The sequence below is a fragment of the Pavona decussata genome, unplaced genomic scaffold (assembly GCF_977016875.1).
Source record: "Pavona decussata unplaced genomic scaffold, jaPavDecu1.1 SCAFFOLD_32, whole genome shotgun sequence".
In the NCBI taxonomy this organism is placed as follows: domain Eukaryota; kingdom Metazoa; phylum Cnidaria; class Anthozoa; order Scleractinia; family Agariciidae; genus Pavona; species Pavona decussata.
In genome coordinates this window covers 1712598-1739111 of record NW_028145455.1, presented here as the reverse complement: position 1 = coordinate 1739111, position 26514 = coordinate 1712598, and the positions used below count along the sequence as shown (strand labels likewise).

The following is a 26514-nucleotide window of genomic DNA, read 5'->3' as shown; positions in this document are numbered from 1 at the left end:
CCTAATATTAGCCTTACAGTCGACCTTGGTAAGTAAATAAACTCATCGCACCACAGCTGAGATCAGTTTGTTCTTCCACGGCGTTCAGTGCAGTCGCCATGCTTCTGCAAGCTTTGATCGTCTTGATTTCCTACCACAGCGCCATCTCGGCAGTGGAAGGTAAGCTTTTGTTAACATGTTTGCCTTAGTTGATTTATTGATACAACGAATATACTATTGTTTATCAAAACTTAACTAGCACGACATCAATATGTTTTGAAGTCAAGACATGCACAATTATCTGTGGCCCTACAGTCACGCCCACCCAACTGGGTAACTGTTCTTCGTTATTTTTACTGATTAATTTTTTTCATGGTTTCTCAAGGAGGTTCGTTTCAAATTGGAAAGCTAAACATGTCGCAGAGTCTGCAAGGCTGGAGCTGCAGCAGCGAATGTTCTCCTTCTCCGCATTGTCGATTGCCCAAGTGCACAAAAGTTCTATTTCCAATTACGTTCAGTGGATCAGGGGCGGTGAGTATTCCTGTGCAAACGTAGTCCAGGAGCAATCGAGTGCTGTTTCTTTCTTAAGCAATTAATAGACCTCTTTGATACTTGTGTTTTCGGCTCAGCAATACGTTCTTTTTTTAGAATTTTAGTTCAGTGTTAAATGAACAAACATCTCGTCACAGGCAGGCAATTGAAAGTATACCATGCATAAGATGTTGAAATTAGTGCAATCCGACCACTTTTACTACTCATTAGATCAATCAAGTCAAATACAACGTAAAACAAATGCTGAAATAACAAAAACAGCTAAATTGATAATAAGCGATAATTGATAGTTAGAGAACAAAAACCTGATGTCGTCGATCAACAATTCGTGGTTTAGCATTTCAAATGTGGTTTGTTTGATGCAGACCATGATGTTAGTTACACAAACCGACAACCCTACCAACGCATTGTAGAACACAATTAACCACACGATTTTTAATAGCAAAGCACATGCAATATCTGCTAAATCACTATCATGTACTCTGCAAGTGTAGAAACAATTTTTACTACCTAATTTACGAATTGCTTTCATTCAAGAACTTAATCCATCACTCAATTTACAAAGCGATTCATTACGTCGGAAATTGCTCACGTATAAATAAAGTATATGGCAAATGACCATGACTGACTGGAAAAATCTCCTGGACGAGATTACAACTTTGAACTCATTGGAGCGATTCATACTAGCAGTCAATGCCCACCCTTTTGCGTGAGTCATTCATTTTAATTATTAGTTGGATTCACGTCACGTGGGAGTGTCCAAGGGAACTTTTATTTGTAAACAACTTCCAGTGTTAATTACATTCAGTCTTGATAATGACGTCACGATGGAGAAACATTGAAACGCCGACTCGCGTTTATTTTGATACTTCTTTTGAACTACTGAGAAAGCAACTTATCATTCGGTCTTTTAAGAAGATGAATAGAAATTTTTGAAATGATTATTTGAGGGCATCAGTGCTTTCCATTTCTGCTACTGAAGTCTGTGTTACTTTTCTCAGTTGCCTATAAAAAATTTAATTTGTTGTGTGCCTTATACTTTATATTTTAATAACGACAGACACGATTTATCCTTTTCAATTATTTTCAATAATTTGTAAATTATTTTCTTCAGTATAGCAATAACATGGTTTAAGATTTTCCGTCAACAGATTCGTATTAAAAGAGCTGGGTTGGTCGCTAACACCGTACAAAACCATCAAGATTTCTTAATTCTTAATTCCTACCTTTTGGGTGCTTAGAGAAACGCATTTGACGATTACAACCGTATGAACAACCAAGATAAAACCCTGCTGAACGTGTTCAATCATGTTGTCATCATGTTTAGTTTTTTAGTTGTCTCGGCTTTCTTTGTTCTTTTCCATGAACCTCAGTTCAATAACCCCTGACAATCTGAAAAGCAGATAACGGTTGTGATTGCAAAAGGGAAGTGCGAGGCTGAAACTATATAAATAACAACAAAATAGCACAGTGACGGTTAATGGAAATAGTTTCATTCAATCTAAATAGTTTCCAAAAATGAAACAATTTCATCAATCATTTCAAAATGTACTGACCAAAGAGAAAAGAAAAACAGAAATTATTCGATAGAGTCGTACCTTTATCTAAATTTAAACTGTTTGGGAATATATCCCATCTTACATTTCTTTTGAACCTTGGTACCTTTTCCGCTTCCTTCGAAAACTCACTGCCATCGACTCCATTCTTAGTCCATTCCATAAGCCGCATTCTTTTCTTTTCTTTAAAGGCGCATTATGTCGTATCTTAACTTTAGTTTTGTAAGCTAATCATAAGTTATTGTTTTTTATTTTTTCTCGCATAATTTTCCTTCTGTTTTAGCTTCATTTTAGTACAATTCATTTGCTTACTGCAAGAGAAAATAAGGGGATAGAGAGGAAAAACAAGCGGCGTTGGCTGGGATATGTGAATTTCACTTAATTTATTTTAGACATTGTCTAAACGGAAGTCGGTTTTCCGAGACGTCCGCAAACGGTAAGTGTGACGTCACGGGAAGTCATTGGAGCGTGCCAAAGTCGCATTGTGTAATGGCGGCTGTTGAATATTCAATATAGCTTCCCTAAGTGGCATTTACAGGCGCTTAGATTCGTTTGCGGACGTCTCGGGAAACAGTCTTCCGTTTTCACGACGTCTAAAAATAACTTAACTGAAATTCACATATCCCAAGGGCTACACTGAGGTCTCCCTCTCTGTCCTTTTATTTTCTCTTGGTAACTGTCATTCCTTCTGGAAACTTCGTCGCTCGTCTTGAGCCTCATTTTGTTCTGCTCTGTAAATCAAACAATGTTTGTAAGTGTCTTTTTCAGTAATTTGAAAAGTATATTTCGTTTTGTTTTCTGTAGCAACCGTAGTTAGTATCGATTAATTGTCCATAGAGTGACTGCATTGGAAGTTGATTTAACTCCTATAGTTATTAACGATAGTAATAATTTTAGCAAGGTTTTGGCGGAAGGTAAGGGAAAAATCCTTCTTGACACAGCCCTCTTAATCTTTATTCATGATGTTTCAGGTTCAGGTGCACGTTTCATTAAGTCGTGGAGAAGAGTTATCACGTGTTCACTCACCTGCCGCTCTGTGGATACAGTCTGTGAGTACGAGTGGTTTCGAGGTTTGTGCACGTGAGCCCGGCATTGGAGCGAATGAAACTGCAATCCTAAACTGGTTCGCTTTTCAAGATCAACCACAGATCATACATGGAAGAGTTACCTTTGGAGGTATATGGACAACGGAAACAAAGTGCACTAGAGAAAACTTTTCAAAGGTTAGAGGATAACATTTGCTATATGTCTGATCTCGAGTTTGAAGTATCTAGGTTTTTATTATCTATTTATTTATTTATTTATTTATTTATTTGTTTGTCTGTTTGTTTTCTTGTTTATTTTTTTTTATTTATTTATTTATTTAGTTATTTAGTTATTTATCTATTTAGTCTTTCAAGTTTGACAAACCATATCACCACATTTCTATCATTGCGAATATGCCACCCATTGACATTCAAAACCTAGCAGTATAAAGAATTTTGTCACATGAACCAAGGTTAATGCCCTAGCTCCGCCATCGATTCTACGAACCTCATATCTTAATGATTGGGAGAACTCGGATTTATTTTCTTCCGAGTATACCCGTGTGACTTACTGATAGATGCATCTTCCTCATAGGTTAATTCTGTTGTGGTTTATTACAATGATTTATTGAGGCACTATCAAAAGTAAAGTGTAAAGCTTAAGAATTCTTTCCTTTCGGATGTCAGTACAGTAATAACTAAGAGGAATTCCTTTTTTTTTAGAGATTCGATGGGAGACCCTCTGTGTTTGTCACCGCCAAGTATAGTCGTACTACAAAGCCAAATGATGCTATGTACGTTTGGCTGGAAAATGTTGATTACAGAGGCTTTGAAGTCTGTATCAGAGAATTCCTGCCCTTTGGCGGAAAGCATCAAGACACAATTGTGGTGCGTATAGCAAGAAATATTTCATTGACTGATTTTTACTTTGAGGAAAAACGCGAATCTCAGTTAAATGCCACTACAATACTTTAGTTAGTAATTTCCTACAACTTGCAAAATATATATCCTTTAATGTGTAAGCATCCATGAAATTCATTCACTGAATTGTATTTTAATTGCTAATCCTATCTAGACCGGGATGGTGAATTCTGTCCGCGGCGACTTTGAAACAGAATGACTTTTTTAAAATTTTAGCAAACGACCTGAACCTTTAGGACGTTTTCGAAAAATTTATCTGGGAGGAATTTGATGTCATCGGCGACTGTTTATTGAATTTGATGTTGCCATGGTAACCATCTTTTAGAGGCCATTTTTTCAGAAAATGAAAAATCCCTTTTATAATGAAGAGAATTACTATTATTTCAGTAATTTTTTATGTTTTTAGCCCATATTAGTGTTTCTTTGTTGGTTCTGATTACTTTTCGTTCAATTTTGGCGCTTTCCTGAAGTTTACGGGAAATCCAGAAATTTAAGATGGCGGATCCAAGATGGCCCCCATTTGACAATCATGATAATTCTCGTTGCGGAGCTCAAAGGAAACATATTTCAAAGTACTATCTATCCTCCAAGTTTCATTGTCAAAGATTTTATACTTGCAAAGTAATGGGGAGGAGGGGGGGGGGGGGCGGAATCCGCCCATCCGCCAACCCCCCTCCTTCCCAGTCCAGAAGACCAAAAAGCCCGGTTTAGATAGGGTTAAGTTGTACTTTCCTGATAAATTCTAAGGTTGCGCTCGATTGACTGTATTCTAGAAAAAGAGTGAAAGGCGAAAGCTTTTCTACTTCGCGTTTTCAGTAAATTTGGGAAGAGATCTTTGAAAACTCTTTCCCCAAATTTTATTCAATTCAATACCAGTTTTTATTCCAATAACTCCCGGAACTTCTCATGAAGGATTTTTAGTAATCATTGTATGTCTACTTATTCCGGCCGGAATACGGCCAATCGAACTAACTCTTAGAGTCACTTCGTATATCTATTCATTTAATCTATCGATAGGTTGATTGCCTGATTGTCTTTCTCTGTTCTTTTCTGTCTTTTCTTTTTCTTATCTTACAGGACTGGTTCGCATTTAAGGACAGTCTTCCTGGCGTCAATGTTACGATTGAAGGGGAAGTGCCTTTTTCCAACCGAGGGAACCCGTCGGCAGAAGACAATTTTGGTTTCTGTAAGGTAATTTTCAGTAATCAATGGAATACAGTTGTAAGGGCCTCTTCATATGAGCCCGATCGACCGGGCTTTCTCGGTTTCCGAGATCTGGCCACGCCACTCTTTTCTTTACAAAAATTTCGATGTGTTCATATGAGAAGGCGGGCTGGCCCGGTTACCGAAATCTCGTTATTTGCGACCAAGATCTCGGTAACCGAGCGGGAAATTCTTCCCATATGAACACTCCAGCTCGGATACCGGGACTTTCCGGGACGAAACACATTTTCAGCTGCGCATGGCTTGTAAGGTCGCTAAGTCGGAACGCGGTTCCACGGGTATTGTGGGGGCCTTTTGGACATTTTTCATCTCGGTAACCGGGATTAAATTTTCCATATGAACAGAGGACAAAATTCGTCCCGCCTTCTGGTTTTTCCTTTTTTTATGTTTTCACGTTTTCACAAATTAAAGGCTACGTTAAATGCCAAGTCGAATTTTTTTGCGAATTACTTTTCTTCAATTTGGGGCTGGTACACTTTAGGGAATAGAATCATGAACAGTTTTCATCGGCTTGCCCAAACAATAGTGGCTATTAAATCGTGTTCTAATCTTTTTTACAAAATGGAATCAACAAGATCTTAATTATTCCACTCGTGGTTGTTGGATATTGTTGGATATGTGATGTTAAAAGCAAACTCAACGCTACGCTCCTCTTTGGTTATTTTCTTTTTTTCTCGTATCCAATGCGAGCTCATGCAATAATTGTTAAATATAACATGATCGTGTGTGTGATCACTTTTGGAATTGACCCATACGTTTAATCAAAGGTTCAGCGAAATAGTTTTATTAACATACCCTGTATGAATTTTGTGTAAGCAAGTAGTCATTCAAAACTGATGATGAGGAATCTTTTGGGCGCTCTCTCAACTGTTAAATTACATATTCTGAAAAAAGAATTGTACTTAAATTTATCCTGTTTGCTCTTCTCCACAGGAAGTACAATTTAACACCACCTTTTATGCATCACCGGTCGTCCTCATTTCTGTTCATCATCAAGACGGCAGCTACAAACCGGAAAACAACATAGTCACGGCCTGGCTAGAGGTATGTTTTTATTGTACAATAAGGACGGTGCCTACTAATACAGAAGTATTTTTGCACAGTTTATGCCGCCTGTGCGGGAAAAGATGTTCACAAGGGTTAACTAGAAGTAGCGGTACATTTTTCAGAGATACTGATAAGAAACAATAATTCTACAAAGCTATAAAATGGATGACAATTTATGCTATTTCTTTTCCAAATTAAAGCGTAATTGTGTCTGAAAAATACGTGGTTTTATTACCCCAAATTTTCTTTTGGGATTGCGGTTACCCTTGTTAAGATCTACCTTTCCCACAAAGTCGTTAACAGTGCAAAAATACTTCTGTATTTGTAGGCATCGTCCGTGAGAAACCATAATTTCGCAGACCATCCCGAGATGCGCCTAACGCATGCGCAGCATCAAAATGAGGCACCATTCTTTAAGGATGGGTTGATATCGATTGCAAATATTTGATATAATCTTTTCTGGTGTTTATTTGAAATACATCCATTCCCTCGAGAAATAACGGTCATTTCGATACCTTTTGATACTGCTCACGTGACTACTTGAAAGAATAATTGGCCATTTCTGAGTTGTTGTGAACCTCACTATGGAAGCAAGGCTAAGGACAAAACTTTTCATATGAAAATTAGTTTGTTTGCATATGAATGAAAACTAATTTTCATAACACAAACTTTGCACTTAGCCACGCTTTCATAATGAGGTTCAAGCGTCTGTTGACGTGTATCTTCCACACTGAACTCGAGGAAATTATTTTCTCAATGAAACCTGTTTTTATTATGCCAAATTTTTGTCTGTTTTCTTCCACAAAATCAATATCATTCTGTTTATGTACTTATGTGTGGTTGATACTTTACGCAAAAGGAATATCGGCAGCAGCTTACGCGTTTTCGACTCAATTACAGCCTAGGCACTTGCTTTACAAAACTGGTATCGGCCCAATGTAATATACATCTCCACGTATCAGTATTGTGTCCAAATACAGTTTTTAATACCAAACCTCCATTTCCCGAAATGGTGTCTCGTCGCTTGTTATAAAAATTGAAACAACGCAAAAATATTTGTGAGTAAACGTGTAAGGAATGAAGAATGAGCAAAGAAACAAGGACAATCTTTTTATCTCTTTGGCTGATAATCCCCACGAGTACTTTGTGATTTGGCCGAAAATGCTAAAGGGAGGGGGACAATCGTCCCTGCGCAGAAATTCTTCCACTCTTGTTAGGAGAGCAATAATTCCCATATGTGAGGAGTCCCTTTAAAGGGAGGGTTTCACGGTTCGGCGCATGTGCGAGCGATAACGTAAGAGCGATCAAGAATTGTTTTTGGACTTATTAGAAGCGAGTACACAAACCGGCGGGATACGGCGGGCAAGTCTTGTAACTTGCTGGCATAAAAATAAAATTGACCGGCCAGTGTTTCGGTAGTCTCCTTTGCAGCCGCTCGGGACGAGAGTGACGCAACGCTTCCCGTCCCCACGCGTGGAGACGGGGAGCGTTGCGTCACTCCGGCCCGAGCGGCTGCAAAGGAGACTTGTGTTTCGGTCATGTTTCAGAAAGAAACAAAAAGGCTGTCCATGTAAAGCACATGGGGATTTTTGCAGCGCCGCTTCGTGCATGTCCCATGACATTCAAGAAATGCCAGAACTTATGAACTTATGCGAACGTATACGGTTTTATTTTAGTACAATGTCGATATATCGCGGCATCGACCTTTTTTTATTTAATACACGCGGTTCGAAAAGCCGAGAAGCTCCCTCAAACTTACGTATTTAAATCCAGTAATTCATCAGCATTCAGTGATAAACTTACTATAATGTGTCCGTTCGATAGCCTGATTTTATTAGACCAGCAAGAAGGCGAAGGAGGAGAAATCCGCAAGCTTCAAGAAGCGATGCGACCGTTTAGTAACAACAACACTGAGCGTCCTTCCGAGATGCTGGAATGAATTTGAGAAAACTGCCATGGTGGCAAATCAAAACTGCGTTTTCCATTCGCAATGACCATAATTTTATAGATAAATGAATACCTTACAATAGACTTTGTAGGTTGCCGCAAATCTTTTGTTTTTTTTTTTCTACTGCCCACTATTCAAGCCCGCTAATAGACGACTACAACTAACTCGCACAAAATTTGATCACATATTTATTCGCTTCGCGTCTCAGTGTTGTCGATTATTTTCCATCCAAAGCAAAACAGTGATGTTTGATGCTGTTTGTCCGTCGAATTCTCCGTTTTTGACAGTTGACTTTCGTATGAACAAACAGTACGATTGAAATCTAGAAAATCCTCGCGAGTTCATCCAAAGCCAGTTGGTGACCTTTGCCATTTCCAGCGAAAGCAGATGTGCCGCGAAATCGTTTTCTATTTTAAACAGACTTATCCCTTAACCAATTTTCCACGTTTGGTGGACATATCTTGTTAACCAGACAGGATTTCTACATCCACTCCACGGCTCTGTCCGCTTAAACTTCTGTGCTTCCAGAGTTCAGAGAGTCCACAGAACGTCCCGTCGCCGGCCGGCCGCGACGTCTCCTTTGACGATCCATCGACAAAAATGTCGTTTTCGGATGCTAAAACACTTTTAACCCTACAAAAATCGAACTTATATTTACAACAGGAAACAAAGATTATAGAAAGTGAAGAACGAAGAGCGGATGATCCAAATTCGGGCGCGATTTTAACAGATTGTTCCACCACAAGCTCGCATCGAATTTAGTGTCGATCCGTACAATTTATTTTTGAGCCGGTCTGCTCGCGCATGCGCTTGACCGTGAACATCGGCCTTTAAGAGTTGAACTCCACATTTAATAATAGTATGGGTGCTTAGGAAAGGCCAACGAGCCAAGGAAGAGGGTATAATCCTCTCAGAAGGAATGATAAATCACAATACTCTCCGCGAGGTGATAGTGTCACATGTGAGCAATACTCATTCTACCAGAGTGTTTCAGCCAGATTGCCACAACGCCCCAAAATAGCAAAACATGGGAGTCTATGGGATAAAGAGTGAACTTTATGGGATCCCTTTATCGTCCCACGCAAAGGAAAAGCACTACGCCTTAAACCATTCTAGACCAGGCTTTTTGTCGTCTGTAGCAGGAGAGGGGAGGGGGGGGGGGGGGGAAGGGGATTCCTGCACCCCGCTCCATAACTTCGCAAGTACAAAAGCTATGACAATGGCACTTGGAGAATAGATATAACGTCCAAAGATGTTTCCTTTGGAGTCCGCAAAGGAAAGTTATGGCGTCATATGACGTGGTAGCTACGTCATGATTATAAAATGGGAACATAGTAATATCAAAGTCAATGAACACTAACCGACCACGTTAAATTGTTCCCATTTAAAGTCCTGAAGTTCCAGTTCATTTGCTTTAATTTTAAAAACAGTTGACGTGGGCAGACCCCCCCCCCCACCCTACCCCCTAAGAATATAGGGTTAAGACGCACCTGATTATTTTAATTATTTTAATTATTTTAATTAGGACGTCGGTCTCACATCAATGCGAATTTGTGTTAAAGACTTGTCAGGATCAGGCAGCAGTCACGACCCACTTAATGTCAGCTATGTTTTGTTTGGAGGTTGGTATCTCGCATTGAAAAGTCAAATTTTATTGACTTGAAATGTATGTTACTCTTGATTCCATTATGCAAAGTCTCATATGTACAATGATGAAATTGAAAATAATTAACCTGCTTTTTTTTCTCCATGTTATTGCATTATCTTTCCAATCATTTTGGATCCGTAGGAAATGAAAACGTGGTTTTAAAAAAAGCTCTATAACTTATAGAATTAGATTTAGAATTTTCTAATAACTATCTCTGCGTTCAGACAGATATTATATTTGCCAAAAAAGTTCTTCAAGAAAGCCATGCATGTCAAAGAATAAAAATATCCGATACATAGCTGCCATACATGTCAATTAACAATATTTATTGCAAACTTCAATATAAGGTAAATTTTTAGTGCAATTCGCAGGATCGGACGGAATCAATATATATTTTTTATTAGTTATAGCAGAGCTACATAATTTACCATCCCGATATAGCTAACGAATGCGTCTTTTTGTCTTTCTTTTTGTTTATAACATTTAAAACGTTAAAACGATTTCACTGCAATCAGTTTTTTTTTTATAATAGACCTGGATCCATGCTTGAATGTTGATTGCCCAGCGTTTGGAGTTTGTAAGACGTACGGCCCTCATGAGGCCCGTTGTGTGTGTTTCGAAGACTGCCCCTCTATCCAAGATCCTGTGTGCACCTCCACTGGAAAAACATATGACAACAGATGCTGGCACAAGTCAAGCTACTGCAAGGGACTGGAAAACAGCACTATCTACCACCCAGGCAGTTGTGAAGGTAAGTGAGAATATCAATTAAAAGCTGTAAAGTGCTGACCCTCCACAAGTTGTGGAGTAGCTTGGAGATGAGTGCGAAAATCAGCAATGAGTTTGCGCTTAGGATCTAACTAATACCTTGCAAGCAGGGATGAGAAAGACAGTTATAGTCTAACACTCTTCATTTACTTTTTGCGACCTGTAATAAACAAACTGCATGTCACTTATATTGCATAAAACGTAGCAACATCTCTCAAAGAAAAGTGGGTGTAAGACATGCAGTGTATTTAGTCAAAGCTAAATTTGCACAACTAATGATCGACTTTTTAGAGGTTTAACATAGAGCTTCGCGTACACTAGATGAGGTATTCATCTTGTCGCGAGCACTAAAAGATTGCCTCAAAAGCCATTACCAAACGTCTTCAACCATTATAACATCGTGTTGTCCACCCAGATCAAGCAGGTAAAATAAAGGATAGATCCATTGGAGAAAACATTAGGTTCTTAAGTGATATCTTGGAACAATATCCCCAGTGTTCTTGTGTGTCTGGGCTTTCGTAAAGTTTTTGACAGACTGGAAAGTTTTGAGCATGGTACAAACACAAATCTAAGTCCCTAATGATGTTCTAGTTAATCTCTAAAGGTGGTGAGAATTTGTTAACATGTGATGCTCGTCCTGCTTGGATCACGCAAGGCGCTTTTGACATGTTTATACTGGTAGTATGAAGGACGCGTGTCGTATATAAAGCTGATCCATGGCCTGGCTCGACATGAGTTCCCAATGACTAGTTATGAGTAGTTACGACATCCGACTGGTGAACAGAAGGTTGTCCTTTCGACTTCAGTTGGGGTCCCAGATTCTTTTTTGTCCGATGCTCGTGACGAGATGTACTTTTCCTCTGACTCCACTTCACCCACCACTCTTAAACTTCATCATCTTTTGTTGTGAAAACTTTTGAAACAGGTTTCCCATTTGTTCGTGGTCGAGTGGAAGTTCTTCAAGTTCCTAAGTGGTCCGATTCAGGCTGTCAAACAGTCGTTTTCCCACCATACAGCTTCTATCCGGATAAACAGGTTCATGTACAGATCACTGTAAATCACTTGAAATTAAATGACTCCGTCACAGTCCATGACGCAGTTACGTCATGGACTGAAAACGTAAACTCCAAAAACTTCACAGTGTGTGCGATGCAATCTGGCAGGATGGCAAAGAACTTCAATCCCTTTGCAACCGTCGATTGGATAGCGTATCAAGGAGCACCGACAGAAGGAATTACAGGAAAAATTAAAATGAAGAAATGGTGGTCTGGGACAAATTGCGCAAATCTGACTTTTCCAAAGGTAGGTCTAAAACAAAACTTTATTTATTAGTTTTCAGGCAAAAAAGAACGTTTTCCATCTTACAACTGCGTTCCAATACGTTCTTAGGCAGGAAATTTTCTTGTTAGTGGAGTAACGGAGAACTGTTTGCACATCGAAAATATTTTGTGCAAATGAAGCATTAAATTAATACTTTCGGAATATGGAAATACCTATGTTTTCTCCAAAACTTGAATAACACTAGCATAATTACTTGAATCTCTGTACTCGACCTCATGAGAAGTAAGTGTCCATACAATTGGCCATTTTCGGGTTTCTTTGAACCTTATTATGAAAGCTAGGCTTTGTGCGTAGTTCCTATCATGACAATAGGCCATTTCCGAGTTCCTGTGAGCCTCATTATGAAACCGAGGCTAAGTACAAATCTTTTCATATGAAAATTAGTTTTGTTTGCACATGAATGAAAACTGATTTTCATTATAAAAACTCTGCACTTAGACCCGCTTTCATAATGAGGTTCAAAGCAACTCGGAAATGGCCTATTAGTTTTCATTCATATCTAAGCAAAACCAATTTCATATGAAAATCTTTGCACTGAGCCTTGCTTTCGTTATGAGATTCAAAGCGTCTCGGAGATATCCTCTTCTCCTTTATTACGGTGATTTTAAGTTGTTATGAACGCCAGGTAACGAAAAATCTTGACACTGCCGGAAAGAGCACGTAATAACGTTAGCAAAAGACCCTGTTTGAGAGGCTCCTCTTTTAGAATGGTGAACATATAGTCTCGTCAAGTCTGAGAATTAAAAGGCTAACTAACTTGTTGTTTTTGCTAAAGTTAAAGTGCTCTTTCCAGCAGTGTCAATGGTTTTCCTTACTGGTATACATCGAAATTTGAAATTACCGTGAGGGAGGTCTATTGTCTCAGTAAAAGCTGATAAACGACGAGTCCAGCATTAGGAGATAAAGGACGAACACATCTCTTTTGTTGAAAATCACGGTTTCTTTTTGTTAATATAATAGTTTAATCACTTTGAAAATCCTGATAAGAAATCTTCGAAACATTCCTCATCCTCTTCTTCTTTTCAATCATCTCAGTTATTGACAACAACAACATTGAGAAGGGGACGGCTATAGTCTACTAGGTCAACAACTAACTACTAAATTGTTTCAAAGTTCGTTAGCAATCATAGTAGGTCAAGACTTAGTGGAATTTACAATAATACGTCATAAAAATGTTGTCTCTAGGCTTAATTGATCTTGGATAATCTTTTTAGTTCATCCCGCTTTGAAAAGCTGAAAGGTTCAGAGATGACAGGAATAGAATACAGATTAGTTAACTCTACTTAACGTTTACACATTTCCACATACAGGACAAATTTTCTGAAAAGCCTGCAGTATTTTTGACAGCCGAGCATCAAAGGACCGCTAAAGAGTATGATGCTTCCCATGTCTGGACAGAGGACATAACGAAGAACTCATTTAAATTCTGTCTTCGTGAAATGCAAAACTTTGATGGCAAGCATGAAGATATTTATGTGGTATGAACTTTACTATACTGAAGAGATGAAAAACGCGTCGAGTGCACTGCTGAGTTGTAAAAGCACGCAAAATCTTTTTAAGAACACGAGAAAATGGCTTAGAGAAGTCTCATCCGTTGGTAATTAGTTTTTGCAATTGTTGAGTGATCTTAAAAGTTCCTAAGTGCTTATAAAGCTCAACCGTGCGCGAGCAGTACGCTCTCTAACTTAATTGTGGACTTGCTAACTTTATTACTCATGTTTTATACTATCCCCTCTACGAACTGTCCTTAGATTTGCGTTCGCACACACTAATGACGTAATCTGCGTGCATTATAACGAAGAGCGCCGACACAATTAACTCGCTTTAACCAATCATAGTGCAATCAATAGGGATGCCCTAGAAAAGGTGTTGTTGAATATTTTAACGAACGGGTTATTATTATAATTATTACTTTAATTTGCTATTTTTTTTATTTTCTTCTTGTTTTATTTTACTTTATTATGTTTTGCAGTTGTTTTTTTTCTTTTTTTTTTTTTCGTTTGTTATTATTATGGGCAGCATGCATGTAATAAACGTATGCATGCTAGAATGGAACACATAGGGCGCGCAGCGTAACCTGTGCGATCTTAAGAAACTATAACAAGAAAACTGCTGAGTTAAAAAAAATTAGCGATAACATATAAAAATCTCATAAAATATAAAAGTTTTCTAATACAAAAACTATATGGAGCTTCTACGCTATTCCCTAAAGGAAAGTCAATTGACGGTAGCTTTGAAAGTTCTCACTATGTTGAGAGAACTGGAGATGGTAGCCTTCTGCATCCTTCTCAATACGTCATAACCCCCTGCTGCCAAAGAGCTTCCTCATTGTGAGCTCTACATCCCTTGACCATCCCCCAAGCACGTCAATGATGATTATTCAATCAAGCACGTCAATGATGATGATGATGATGATGATGATGATGATGATGATGATTATTATTATTATTATTATTATTATTATTATTATTATTGTTGTTATTATTATTTATTTTGCTTTGCTATAATAAATGATAACAATTCAAATTATGTAACACATGTTCTCATCTCGCCACTTGCAGAACTGGCTGGCGTTTTCTAAAATACACAAACCATTCTTTACTGAGCATGGCAATATTGAATTTCCAAACTCGAACCCACCAAAAGATGAAAATAACAACGCTTACTGCGAGGTAAGTCTTACATTTCACGTTACGAAAACATCCACCAAGCATTTTTTCCCATAATTTTTGGCCTTATTTCCTTGGGCACGGTCGGAAACTAAACCGGAGAAGCTACTAACCAAATTTACTATGTTCGTCTGGCCATATCTAATGACGGAGTCGTGCATAAATGCTGTACGGAAATGTAAAAACATTCCTACAAGAAGCCTCCTATTTTGCAAAAGAAACTTAAAAAGACTCTTATGGAAATTCTCAAAAAAAAAAATGATGGCTGTCTTGAGATCGCTCAAATTATCAATGTAACGAATGTTATAGCTCTAAGCTGCGTACCTTTTCCTTCTCCTTTATACTAGTATTTGCAATGTAAGTTAAATTTTCACATTTGATATTTCTTCCATAATCCCTAATATTAGAGGGTGCATTCTTTTGAGGCTATTCTATCTTGTCTCAATGCGAAACACACGGCATTTCAATTTCGAAAAGAACGCGGAATACCCATGGCGGAGATGACCTGAGAACTACTATGTCTGCGCGCGTGAGCAGCCTCGTAGGATTTCCCGCCAAAAATTTCAAAAGAACGCGTATTCTGTCTTTTCCGAGTAAACGGCATTCCTTCCATTTTGTTCATTCTGCTATCGGTAGCAGAATGATGTTCTATTTATTCCGAAAACTGAATAGCTCCCAAAAGAACACAAATAGCGTCTGTTCTGAGTATTCCTATTCCGGAATAGTCCCAAAAGAACGCACTCAGAGTTACCTTACTTATTACAGCTAGTGTTGTACTTATGTTGAATTTTATCAAGTATGCTATTTTTAAGTTTTTTCTTCTTCTTCTTCTTCTTCTTCTTCTTCTTCTTCTTCTTCTTCTTCTTCTTCTTCTTCTTATTATTATTATTATTATTATTATTATTATTCATCTTCTTCTTCTTCTTCTTCTTCTTCTTCTTCTTCTTCTTCTTCTTCTTCTTCTTCTTATTATTATTATTATTATTATTATTATTATTCATCTTCTTCTTCTTCTTCTTCTTCTTCTTCTCCTTCTTCTTCTTCTTCTCATGCTTCGACAGATCAGCTAACCACGTGCAGGTGTTTTTTTTTTTAATTTATTTGCTGGTAATATACAATAAAGTTGATGTTGTTCAAGTTGTTCTTGTATCAGAACGATATTGCAAAGTATTTATGTTGCTGGTTTACTTATTGGTTCATTTGTTTATCTCTGTTTATTGTTTTTCTTGTTCTTCGGTTATTTACAGTTTGTCAATTTTACAAGAAGCTATGACTCAGTACCAACGGTCTTGATAACTGCCAATCACAGTTCAAAGGAAAGTGGAAACTCTCCACCAATTTACAACGGGATTAGCGCTTGGATCGAGGTAAAGCTTTGTTCAATATTGACATGGTACTATAAACCTATTTTCTCTTTGTATTTCCATGAATCAATTAAATAATTGCGGCTAAACTTATCCTTCTAAAGTTATTCATATAAGTTTTCTTTCACTCATTGGTTTCTACATTAATCCCCAACAAAAATGTTCCATTCTGTAACGTTTAGCACCGCATAATCGATCATTTTGTATCAACACTGACAGATTTGAAAACCACCCCGTCCTTGTTTCACGTTATTTCGAGGGATTATCAGAGCCTCAGTCCCCGCCTGACGTTTTGCACAAGTTGCTGGTACTTTATCAAACGTTGCCCAAAAGTTACTGAATAGTTGCTTGTTAAATCTAGAAATTTGCTTTGAAAAACAGAAAAATGTTAGTTCACGTCGTTTGTAATTGAGCGATACTCCCTCGTTTCCTGAAAGCTGTGCTTTTCCAACATTTATAGCCGTTTTGTGACGATTAAGCCAACAAACAAAATTTTCCCTCCATCCTTTATCGTTATCATCACCATTATCATCATCGTCATCGCCATCTTGCGGTCTTGAAAGAGAGTCACAGACGACAAACACGTGCCACTATTTTTGACCGATAGGCCTCAATCTAACTGATCATCAATTTTGTTAGTTTTTGTCATAATGATAAAAAGTCCCGCACACATTTCTTTCCAGTAAGAAATTCACTATAATATTAAAACAAGTTTAACATATTTACTAATCTTGGATAATTTTTGCGACATTGATATCGAATTGTAATATCATCGATCAAGACCTAGCCCGTATTGTAACTTCATCGCTCCAAGTTTGGACGTCTTAGGCTAGTATAGAACGCTAAAGCGAGATTTTGGAGAACTTTAAAGAACGGTCACCTTGTAAGGTTGGGACTTATAGCTAGTCCACACGTTTCATTTGTAGAACATGGACACCACTGGATTTCGGCTCTGCGTCAAGGAACTATATACAAATAGATACGATCCCTTGTCAGTGAGTTATGTGGTCTTTACAGGTCAGTAAATACTACATGTTCATACGTGAACAAACTGAGTGGATACGACTTGAAAGTAGGAAATGAGATTGAATGTTAGGAACATCTGAGTTTATTAATTAAAACTAAATTATCTTGGCTTTACTTGGTGGTATTTCATATTTCTTTAATGACGTATTTCCTGCTGTTATATAGTATTTTAAATTATTACTATTTTTACTACTATTATCAGTCTTGATTACCATATAAACTAGATAGTTACGTTTTTCACAGTCGATAGGAACAGACAATTGTTCTTTCTTGTCCTAATTATTGTTAGTTAATCTCTAGTCTAATTATCACACGGCATGTCTGAAAACCAGCTTGCTGAGCCATTTACCATGTTTAAATAAAGTTGATTGATTGACTGATTGATTGATATTGCCGTTATGGTGACCGCTGCAGCCTACGGATACAAACGCCTACGAGTGACCCCAGTTCCAAATAGAACTCGCAAATAGAAGTAGAGGGAACTTAAATTTGAAGTTGACTTAGTCACGTCCTCCGCTAATCATATCATATCATAATATCGCAGATATCTGTGACCCTGGCTGGAGTTATTACAATGGGTTCTGTTATTTCACGAGTGACGCCTGTGCAAACTGGACCAGTGCATTAGCCAAATGTCGCCAAGCAAGCTCAGTCCTTGTTAATGTCGACAGCAATGAAGAAAATGTTTATATACAGCATCGTCATAATGGAGAAAGGTCGTGGCTGGGTTTCAATGACATTTTGTCAGAAGGCACCTTCACTTGGGCAGATCGAGGAGTTGGGAACTTTACAGCTTGGGCCAAGGGTCAACCGAACAACTATCGCGAACAAGACTGCGTACACACACTTGGTATGAAACTCAACTATGAATGGAATGACGATTCGTGTAGTAAATGCCGTCAATATACTTGTAAGAAAGGTAAGATAAGATAGGTGAAAATGACATAGAAATCTAGACAAGCATCGTTTAAGGTTTCAGGTGTCCTTTCACCCCTTCTCAAAAACGGGCAACTTTCGCCCGTAAAATCTTATTCTACTAAGCCAAATAGCAGCTATGGATCAATAAATGTGGTTCTCTGAAAGGGAGTTGTTTTTCGGCAATTTTTCGAGCAAGTCCAGTTTTGCTGACATCTTTGGAAAATGACCAGTCCTCAACCGAGAATTCCCGCGCCTTGAAAATTTGTCAGATATCGCTGGATGCTGTTAACAATTTTGTAAATTGCAGATGTTGTTTTAAAAACCGTGCCCGCGATCATTTCAGAATGAACTTAAATGATATCTGAAATATTGTATTTCAAATTTGAGTGACTGTTTTTTTATTTTGTTGTTGTTGTTGTTGTTGTTTTTGTTGTTTTTGTTTGTTTGTTGTTGTTTGACAAAACGTCTCGAGTAGAGCCCTCGACCTACGGCCCCGTGCCGTACTCAAGACCGCGGGCACAGTTTTTCCCTATACTCCCGGCCGGTAAATAACATATATATTATTCATGTAAGTTTCTCTGGAATCTAACTTTTTACCGTAGATTATAATGCCAGATGATTATAAATTTTCTTCAAATGAAACCGTTCAAATTGATAATATTCAAACAAAAGCATTCGGTCATACTGCAACTGAGTTGTTTCGTAAATGTTTAGACATATCTCAATAATTTATTGTTTTAGGAAGAACTAACTATGGTAAATTTAACATTCGGTTTCTAGGCCCCTCCATTTGGAATTGATCGATAATAATATAAAGTTATCATCCATATCTATGTTTAACAAAACGATAAAAGATCAATATTTTGAAAGATATTAGGAAGCGCCTGCAATACTAGGTTTGTAAAACTGTTTTGCACGATCTATTTTTTTCTAAAAGTTTAATTATTAATTAATATTTTTGATATACTTTCTTTTACTATTATTTCTAGCTCTACATTCCTCCTATTTATTCTTAAGTACTTTTCCTCGAGTACAGAATATAGTTAGCGCTCGCTGTGTCTTTTTGTGTCATATGTGTTTGTGTGTGTGTACCCACCTAAACTAGTATCATTACTTTTGTAAAACTGGCTACCTGCCTCCTTCAACTACATAGTTGTTCCAGATAGCCAGCCCTCCTCACTCTCTCGAATGGAGATCATTATTGAAACATTTAAGTAATGTTAGATTTGTCAATTATCTTTTCTTCAGATTTAGATGAATGTGGAAGACAGGCATACTACTGCCATAAGTTTGCTACATGCACCAACACGCGTGGTTCGTACTCCTGCAAATGCAATAAGGGATACACTGGAAACGGTTTTGAATGCTATCACTATGCAGGTGAGACGCTTGTAATTAGGCACTTGACGCAAGCACGACAGCTATGAAAACAAGAATGTCAAAAAAAGAAAAGAATTGATGATCAAAACAGTAGCCAAGCACGTGTGTCGAGCTCTTTAAAGGACATTAACTCTATTGGAGTATTTGAATAAAATGATCACTGTGACAGACCATGGGGATCAGTTGAAACCTTTAACATTGGAGGGCGATATCGACAACACAAATAAATTTTGTACCTTCCTTCCTAAAGTCATTTTTGTCTCAATTGAGTATAATTCAGGGACGGAAATGTTGAGACAGCGCACTTGACGTCACTAACCCAAACCATTGTTGAAAGTTTTTTTCTTTTCTTATTATCATCATTGTGTTATATTTATTTTTCAGCTGGTTTGACAACATCAGTTATCGTGGGAAAGAATAACCATTACTTGGCGGCTCTCAACGGTTGGTTAAAGCCTGTCATGCCGGGCAAGTCTACTTACTGGAAACGATGTTATCTCGCATCCAGCGATGGGTGGGCCGCCTCTACTTTTCATTCATTGTGCGACAGCAAAGGGCCAACCGTTACAATAGTTCAGGTTGGGCAGTATGTCTTCGGGGGATACACCAGGATATCATGGAGTAAGCGATATTATTCACAGATGATACTTAATTTTTTTTGTTTGTATATTTGCTTGTTTTTTCAGCTTAAGCATGCCCAGTGAACAAGCATACGTGCCAGCTACAACTCCGGCTTTCTTAAGCTTATAACATTAAAAAATTATCAAAGAGATAATTACAAACAAAATCACTACCGTGAAGGTGGGTTGGAAATGTGATCGTAATTATCTTAAAATTTGGTGAACGTTTGCTTTGTACTTCCCCAAGATTTATTAATGGTTTGAGAACTTTTATCAAAGACTCGAGAAAGAACTTCATCTCATTTCTAAATAACTCGAAGTTGGTTTTAAAAAAAACAACGACTGCGCCTCGTTTATTCCAGCCACTTCTAGAGTTTTAGAAATTGGATGAAACACTCTTCCTCGTGTTTGATGTAATATATAAAACGCGAGACACAGTGTTTCATCACACTGATCAAACACCGTGAGGAAAATTGAAAATACGACGTGTAGCGGAGTATTTTTTAAGAACTTCGAGGTTTTTGATATTGTGATGAAACACTGTGACGAGTGTTTGATATAACTTCTCAAACAAAATGATTTTGAAGGTGAAATTATGGATGCAAAAACGAGGAGTTTTTCATCAGATATTCTCAAACTCATTAATAATTCATCAAGAGAAAACAAAGAAAATCACTACCGTGACTGAGGTTTGGATATGTGATCCTAATTATATAATTGCCATAAAATTTTGCGAACTTTAGCCTTGATTTTCTCTCGGAATTATTGCTCATTTGAGAAGCCATATCAAACACTCGAAAGTGTGTTTCATCAGATATCCAAACATCTCGAAGTCGTTTAAAAAAACTCGGCTGCGCCTCGTTTTTTCAACCTACTTCTCAGTGTTTGGATATCTGATGAGACACGCTTTCTCGTGTTTGATATATTACTTCAAACAGGTCACGGTGCATGATTTTCTTTGTCTTTGGCTTTTAAATTATTAATGAGTTTGAGAAATAAGCCTGAACGCTTCATCGAGCAATTTCACATCATCGCGAAATGTAGCGGCAAATTTGATTGCCTCGTTAAAAAAATGCTGTACATTCGCATGCGTAAACCCACACTGAACGTGCAAACGGATTCCATCCGCGCCAAGGTGTTTGTTTAGGTCGTTTATTCTAATTTATGCTTATCTTGTGCCTTTCCTTGTTTGCATGCTTTTTAACTAGTCTCTTGGAGTCACGATGACCCCGAAACGTCGAGCAATCAATCTTTCATGGTTTTTCTATGCCTTTACTTGAGAAATATTTCATCCAAAAAATGATTGGGTTTATTTGAAAGGGTAGGTCGCGTTAAGGACTAATGCACTCATCTCCCTTAAAATTAGCCATACTTTTTTCCAATTTGATCATTTCAACTTTAGATTCTAACATCATTTCAATAGTTTACAGTTATTTGAGTGCGTTTTTGCAGATTTTTTTAAAACGTTTGTTTATGGCACTGTTTTTAGAAGCGTTTGGGACCGAGTATAAAATGCGAAAGGAACCTGGTCTGTCCAGTAAGAAAGAGCGTGCACAAGTGCACTAGTATCATTATCATCGAGAAAAGGACATAGCTGTCGTCATTTCACTGGGAGATGTTGTGAAAACGGCGTAATGGTGAAAACAAGTCCTCGAAACGTAGGGGACCTGATCTTTTTGAGATCACAAAAGGGTTTAACTATCATCATTCAAAAAAACTGCGTCAAGTTCGTCGCTAACGAAGAGTAAAATGATGCTTTCTGGTATACATCTAAACTTGAAGTCAAATTTTTTATTCGTAGTCGTGCTCGTACTAGAATATAAAGGTCTCTATTCCAGAATTGACAAGGTGCTCAAAAAACAACGTACTTTTTCAGTGCCTAGTCAAAAAATGGATCGTGTCTAAAAGTACACACGAGTGACCACGAGTGACCACGAATGACCACGAGTGACCACGAGTGACCACGAATGACCACGAGTGACCACGAGTGAGAATTACATGAAAATAGTGACTGACGTCATAATGACGTCATTTTTATCAAATAGCCACTATTTAACCGCAAAAGGAACTTTCTCATAATAAACTAAGACTAGTTTCATGCTTCTAGCATGTGTTGAGGCGTGCACCAAATTTACATTTAGTCCACTTAAATGGCCGCGTGGGAATTTTAACCGGGTTCATTATACCTATTTATACTCGAAGGATATTTCTTCGTCCCCACCGCTGTTTCACCAACAACAGCCTTTTCATGCTAGAAGCATGCAACTAGTCTTAGTTTATTATGAGAAATTTCCTTTAATACATATTTTGCACTCAATTATACTTTTTCTGAAAAAATCTTTTCGCATTAGCAAACCAGGATAAAAGGGGTTGGGAAGTATAGAAAAGGCGGGAATAATATTTTAAAGTCGAAAAAGCGCGAAGACATGGAAGAGGCAAAGTCAACAAAAGGGGAGAGGGGGTTGGAATAAATGGTAAAGAAATGCGGTAAATTTAGACCCCCCCCCCCCCCCCCTTCTTAGCATCAGCTCCCTCCCCTGTCTCTCGGAAATGTCTTTAGTATCATTTGCGGTTAAATAGTGGCTGTTTGATAAAAATGACGTCATTATGACGTCAGTTACTATTTTCATGTTATTCTCACTCGTGGTCACTCGTGGTCACTCGTGGTCACTCGTGTATACTTTTAGACACGATCCAAAAAATAACGTTCGTTTTAAATCCCAGACCCAGGGTAACGGTTTTAATCATTATGTGATCATATCTTGAGCAAATTGCAATGGAAAGTCTCTTCGCGACAAATAACTCTTCAAGTGTTCCATAAAAATGTTTGGAAAATAAGCAAAAATCTACCGAGGGAAAAATAAATAATTTTCTGAATCGCTTGTAACTGATTTCCTAAAGACAAAGTGACAACGTCCTTGTTCTCTACGGGATTGATAAAAAATTTCATCAACAAGTCTGTTTGTATCAGATGACTTTTTAATTCCCCGTAGACACTTATCGGGCCCGGTAAGTGAACTGTACATTCGAGAAACGGGCCCCAGGTCGCTTTTAAAATCACGGGACCCCTGACGTTTTTGTCATAAATCTCAAGATACGCACTACCCACAGATTCAAGCTCATCAGTAAAATATTACAGGTGCCCAACGGCTCTTTTCGGTGGAATATCTCTTCGGAATGACAGTTTAAAATCGTTTAACGGTTTCTGCCAGGAGACAGCGACCTAGAGAAGGTCGTTGCCATATAATTCCCACTGACAACAACAAGCGACAGAAATGCCTCGACATAAATGCTGTAAATGAGAAGACAACATATAAGGTTTTATAGTAAAATGGCTGATATTTACCGTAATTTGGACTTTAAATAATTATTTAGGAACTACTCTTTTCGACAACTATAAACTGGAGAATTTCGGGGGGCCCGAGAATGGCGGATGTTCAAGCGGTGACTGAAGTGGGCGCTCAGTACAAATTGGGTCGGCCAGGTTCTTTAACTCACAAGTGCAAGCCTGGATGGGGTTTATGTCACTAAAGACTATCATGTTGGCTATTTTCAAAGCGTGCATTTCAATTTTAGAAAAAAATCGAAAGTCCTTGGCTTCTCTTAAAAGTCTCAGGTTCAAATAGGAAAGGAGAAGTACTTTATAAACCATATTCTATAATGTCGACAAAATACACTATTTTTTTTTTATAAGAACGTCTAATTTTGAGGCTGAGGCTGAACGTTCTTACTATTGTTGGCAATTCGAGCCTGGAAAGTTCTTAAGATGTTCTTAAGTTATCTTATTATAGTATTTCAATAAATCTATGCGGACGCGACTCAAGACACCTATTATTTGGGTTAATTGGACTGTATAGACTGAAATTGTTCATGTAACTATTATTGTATCCGTATTTAAACTGTTCATTTTAAAAATATTTGGTTGGAATAAAAATGTTCTTATCTGACTCTTAGCCTGGGTAATGCTCTAAGTATGTTCTTAAATTTTAGTTAATCTCAGCCTCAACGTTCTTATAAAATAGGTTCTTTTAATAAAGGGTGTATCGTATCTCCATTTATCGGCCATTTTTAACTTAGCAAAACTGTCAGTCAGTGAAATAGCGCATTCACAATTTTCCCCGGCAGAGATTTTTGCCGACTTTTTTTTTAAAAAAAATGTACCATGCTACTTGGCATTTAACATAAAAAAAATTATTCTGTTACAGTTAGTTCAAGCTAGGTCTGGATGCTTTTCTAGCCGGATTTACTCCATGACTATTTGTATAGTTATGAGAACTTTATGTATAATAATAACCAAAACAATTGTTTATTTAATTATGTATTAATCCATTCATTTTTGTCTTCATTTTTCATATAGCTCTCAGCTGCTCCTATCGGTACGATGCTGCAGCCTTTTTGTTCTCGTTGCGTAACAAGCCAGACTGGGGTCCGACGAAATTGCCCCAAACAGGATGGCATATCCGTTATAGGCGTTCAATATATAGCTGTTCTAGTTATGGACCAACATTTGGCGGAGGCCATGATTTTTACATTAGCAGTTATGCCTCATCAAACTCAGAATCACATACAAACCTTGGTTATACTTACAGTCCACCAGCTGGGCACAGCTATCAAAGCACCTTCGCCAGAACATTCCTGGCCGGTACTTATAAATTCACGCCAACCGAAGTTGAAGTTTTCTATCAAATTTAATCTGGGAACATCAAGTTCAAAGTCTTTTTAACTACCTAAATGACTTTGAAAAGATTCAAGTAAAATAACCTGAAAGAAGAGCTTTCACCATATTCAGTTTAAGTATATATTAGTATGCTACGCCCTCGAAAAACATTACGGAATGAGTATACTTGTAAAGACCTCAGTCAATGCAGCAGCAAGTTTGATTTAAAAACCAATCGTGACTTGCTCGCGCGCATTTGTCCGCACTTGACGCCGGTTACATATATTTGATTCGAAATCTGGTTGGTTTATTGCACTTTTTGCGTCTGCTTTAATTGGTCAGGGTTATGGCTTTTGTTTTGGTTTTAAAGACGGACCCGCACTATAAAAGGAACCTAGACCTGGCCAAGTCACCAGTCATTTCATTATAGACACTGAGCTGTGAACATTGAAGAGTCCGTGTGGCAAGATACAATAGAATATTGAAAGAATAAATTTGAAATTCGTATGCGTATTTGTCTAGTGAATAAAGCTAGGGATCTGTTAATTTGTTTTTAGGGCTCAATTACAATATGATTTAACCAAAATATTCTTTTAACAGCTTAGGTCACGTTTAGCTTATCTCTTGAAATACCGATTCCACAATGTTTAATTCCTACTTGCTCACTATGTCCGTCATCCCTAATGTGACGTTGAAGCGGTACGTGACTGTGTGACAAAGGTGGGAGGAGCTACCCTTTTATAGTGGGGGTCGTTTCTTAAGACATTCAATTGAAAAACCTCTCAAACAAATTAAAGCTTTAACTAAAGTAAGTTGCACGGAAACGCAACCTTATTTTAAACCATAGCCAGTTGTTGGTCGTCTTAGGCTCATTCAGAGACAGCATTGTTAAGCAGTCATAAAAAGGAGGTTCCTTGCCATTGTCTATAAAAAGTTCCGGGAAATTTTTCTTGGTAGGTAAATGGAACACACCGTCTTAGTGTGTTCTAAAAAGGCATTCCCGTGTTCCTGGATAGGCCAGTCTGAATGAAAATACGTGTTCCATCTTCGTTCCCCAGTTTTATGCCAGCTGCAGGCCTCTTTTTTTTTTTTTTTTTTTTGCCCATCCAAAATAGCGGGTTCTAAGGAAAGGCAACTTCGACTGGAATCAGCTCTTTCTCAAATGAAATTTCCGATCGAAATTTCCCCGCCTTTCTAATAAGAAGTAAGTGACCTTGAGTTACTTCTATGGGTAGCATTGGGAAAATGAAACCACCGTTAAAACCCATATGGCAGCTCGTTACATAAGGTTTACATTGTTTGTCATAAAAAGGTGTTAGTCTTGGAACAAGCTACCTGTAAACATTTGCGGTGAGAAGAACTTTAAGGGTAAGTTGTTAAAAGACAGTTTAGACGGTGTTAAACAAATCCACGCGCGTTCTAAGTAATTTTAATTTTGCCATCAATCATATCTAAAAATTGTCTACTGCCGACTGTAACAAGAAGGCTTGCATCCCAGACTATAAAAATATTTATCTACTGAAAAAAAAAAACACTTATAAACAGATTTGGAGGCCCAATGATTGTCTCAGGCCAGGGCTCATATTAGACTGTTTAAATAACTGTGCCTTAGAGTTTTAAAAGTCTACTTAACCTTTTCAGGGAAGCCTGATAGTTGTTAAGGTTTTATTCATATAAGGTTATTCTTGTAACTTAGTGATTTGATGTCATGTTACGACACAGTTTTAATTGATATTTATAGTTATTAAGTCATATCAGTAGGCAGTCTTGTTGGATTTTACTCATTTTACTCATTTTTTATCAATCGAGTTTTTATCTCCATTGTACTGCGCATTTGATCATATTTACATGTTAATTTGCGCATTAGAAAT

At 37.7% G+C, this 26514-nt stretch overlaps 1 protein-coding gene across 1 annotated transcript; it reads left to right on the top strand.

The window, feature by feature from the left end:
* Positions 1-25148, top strand: LOC146484571 (uncharacterized). Its single transcript, XM_085104629.1, has 17 exons — positions 1-159; positions 365-510; positions 3059-3310; positions 3836-4000; positions 5111-5224; positions 6191-6301; positions 9778-9874; positions 10433-10651; positions 11594-11970; positions 13320-13487; positions 14571-14681; positions 15926-16045; positions 16969-17059; positions 17613-17987; positions 19235-19366; positions 19751-19987; positions 24344-25148. The coding sequence occupies exons 1-17, from the start codon at positions 99-101 to the stop codon at positions 24676-24678; spliced, it is 3111 nt and encodes a 1036-aa protein (XP_084960755.1). The 5' UTR covers positions 1-98; the 3' UTR covers positions 24679-25148.
* Positions 25149-26514: the final 1366 nt, after the last annotated feature.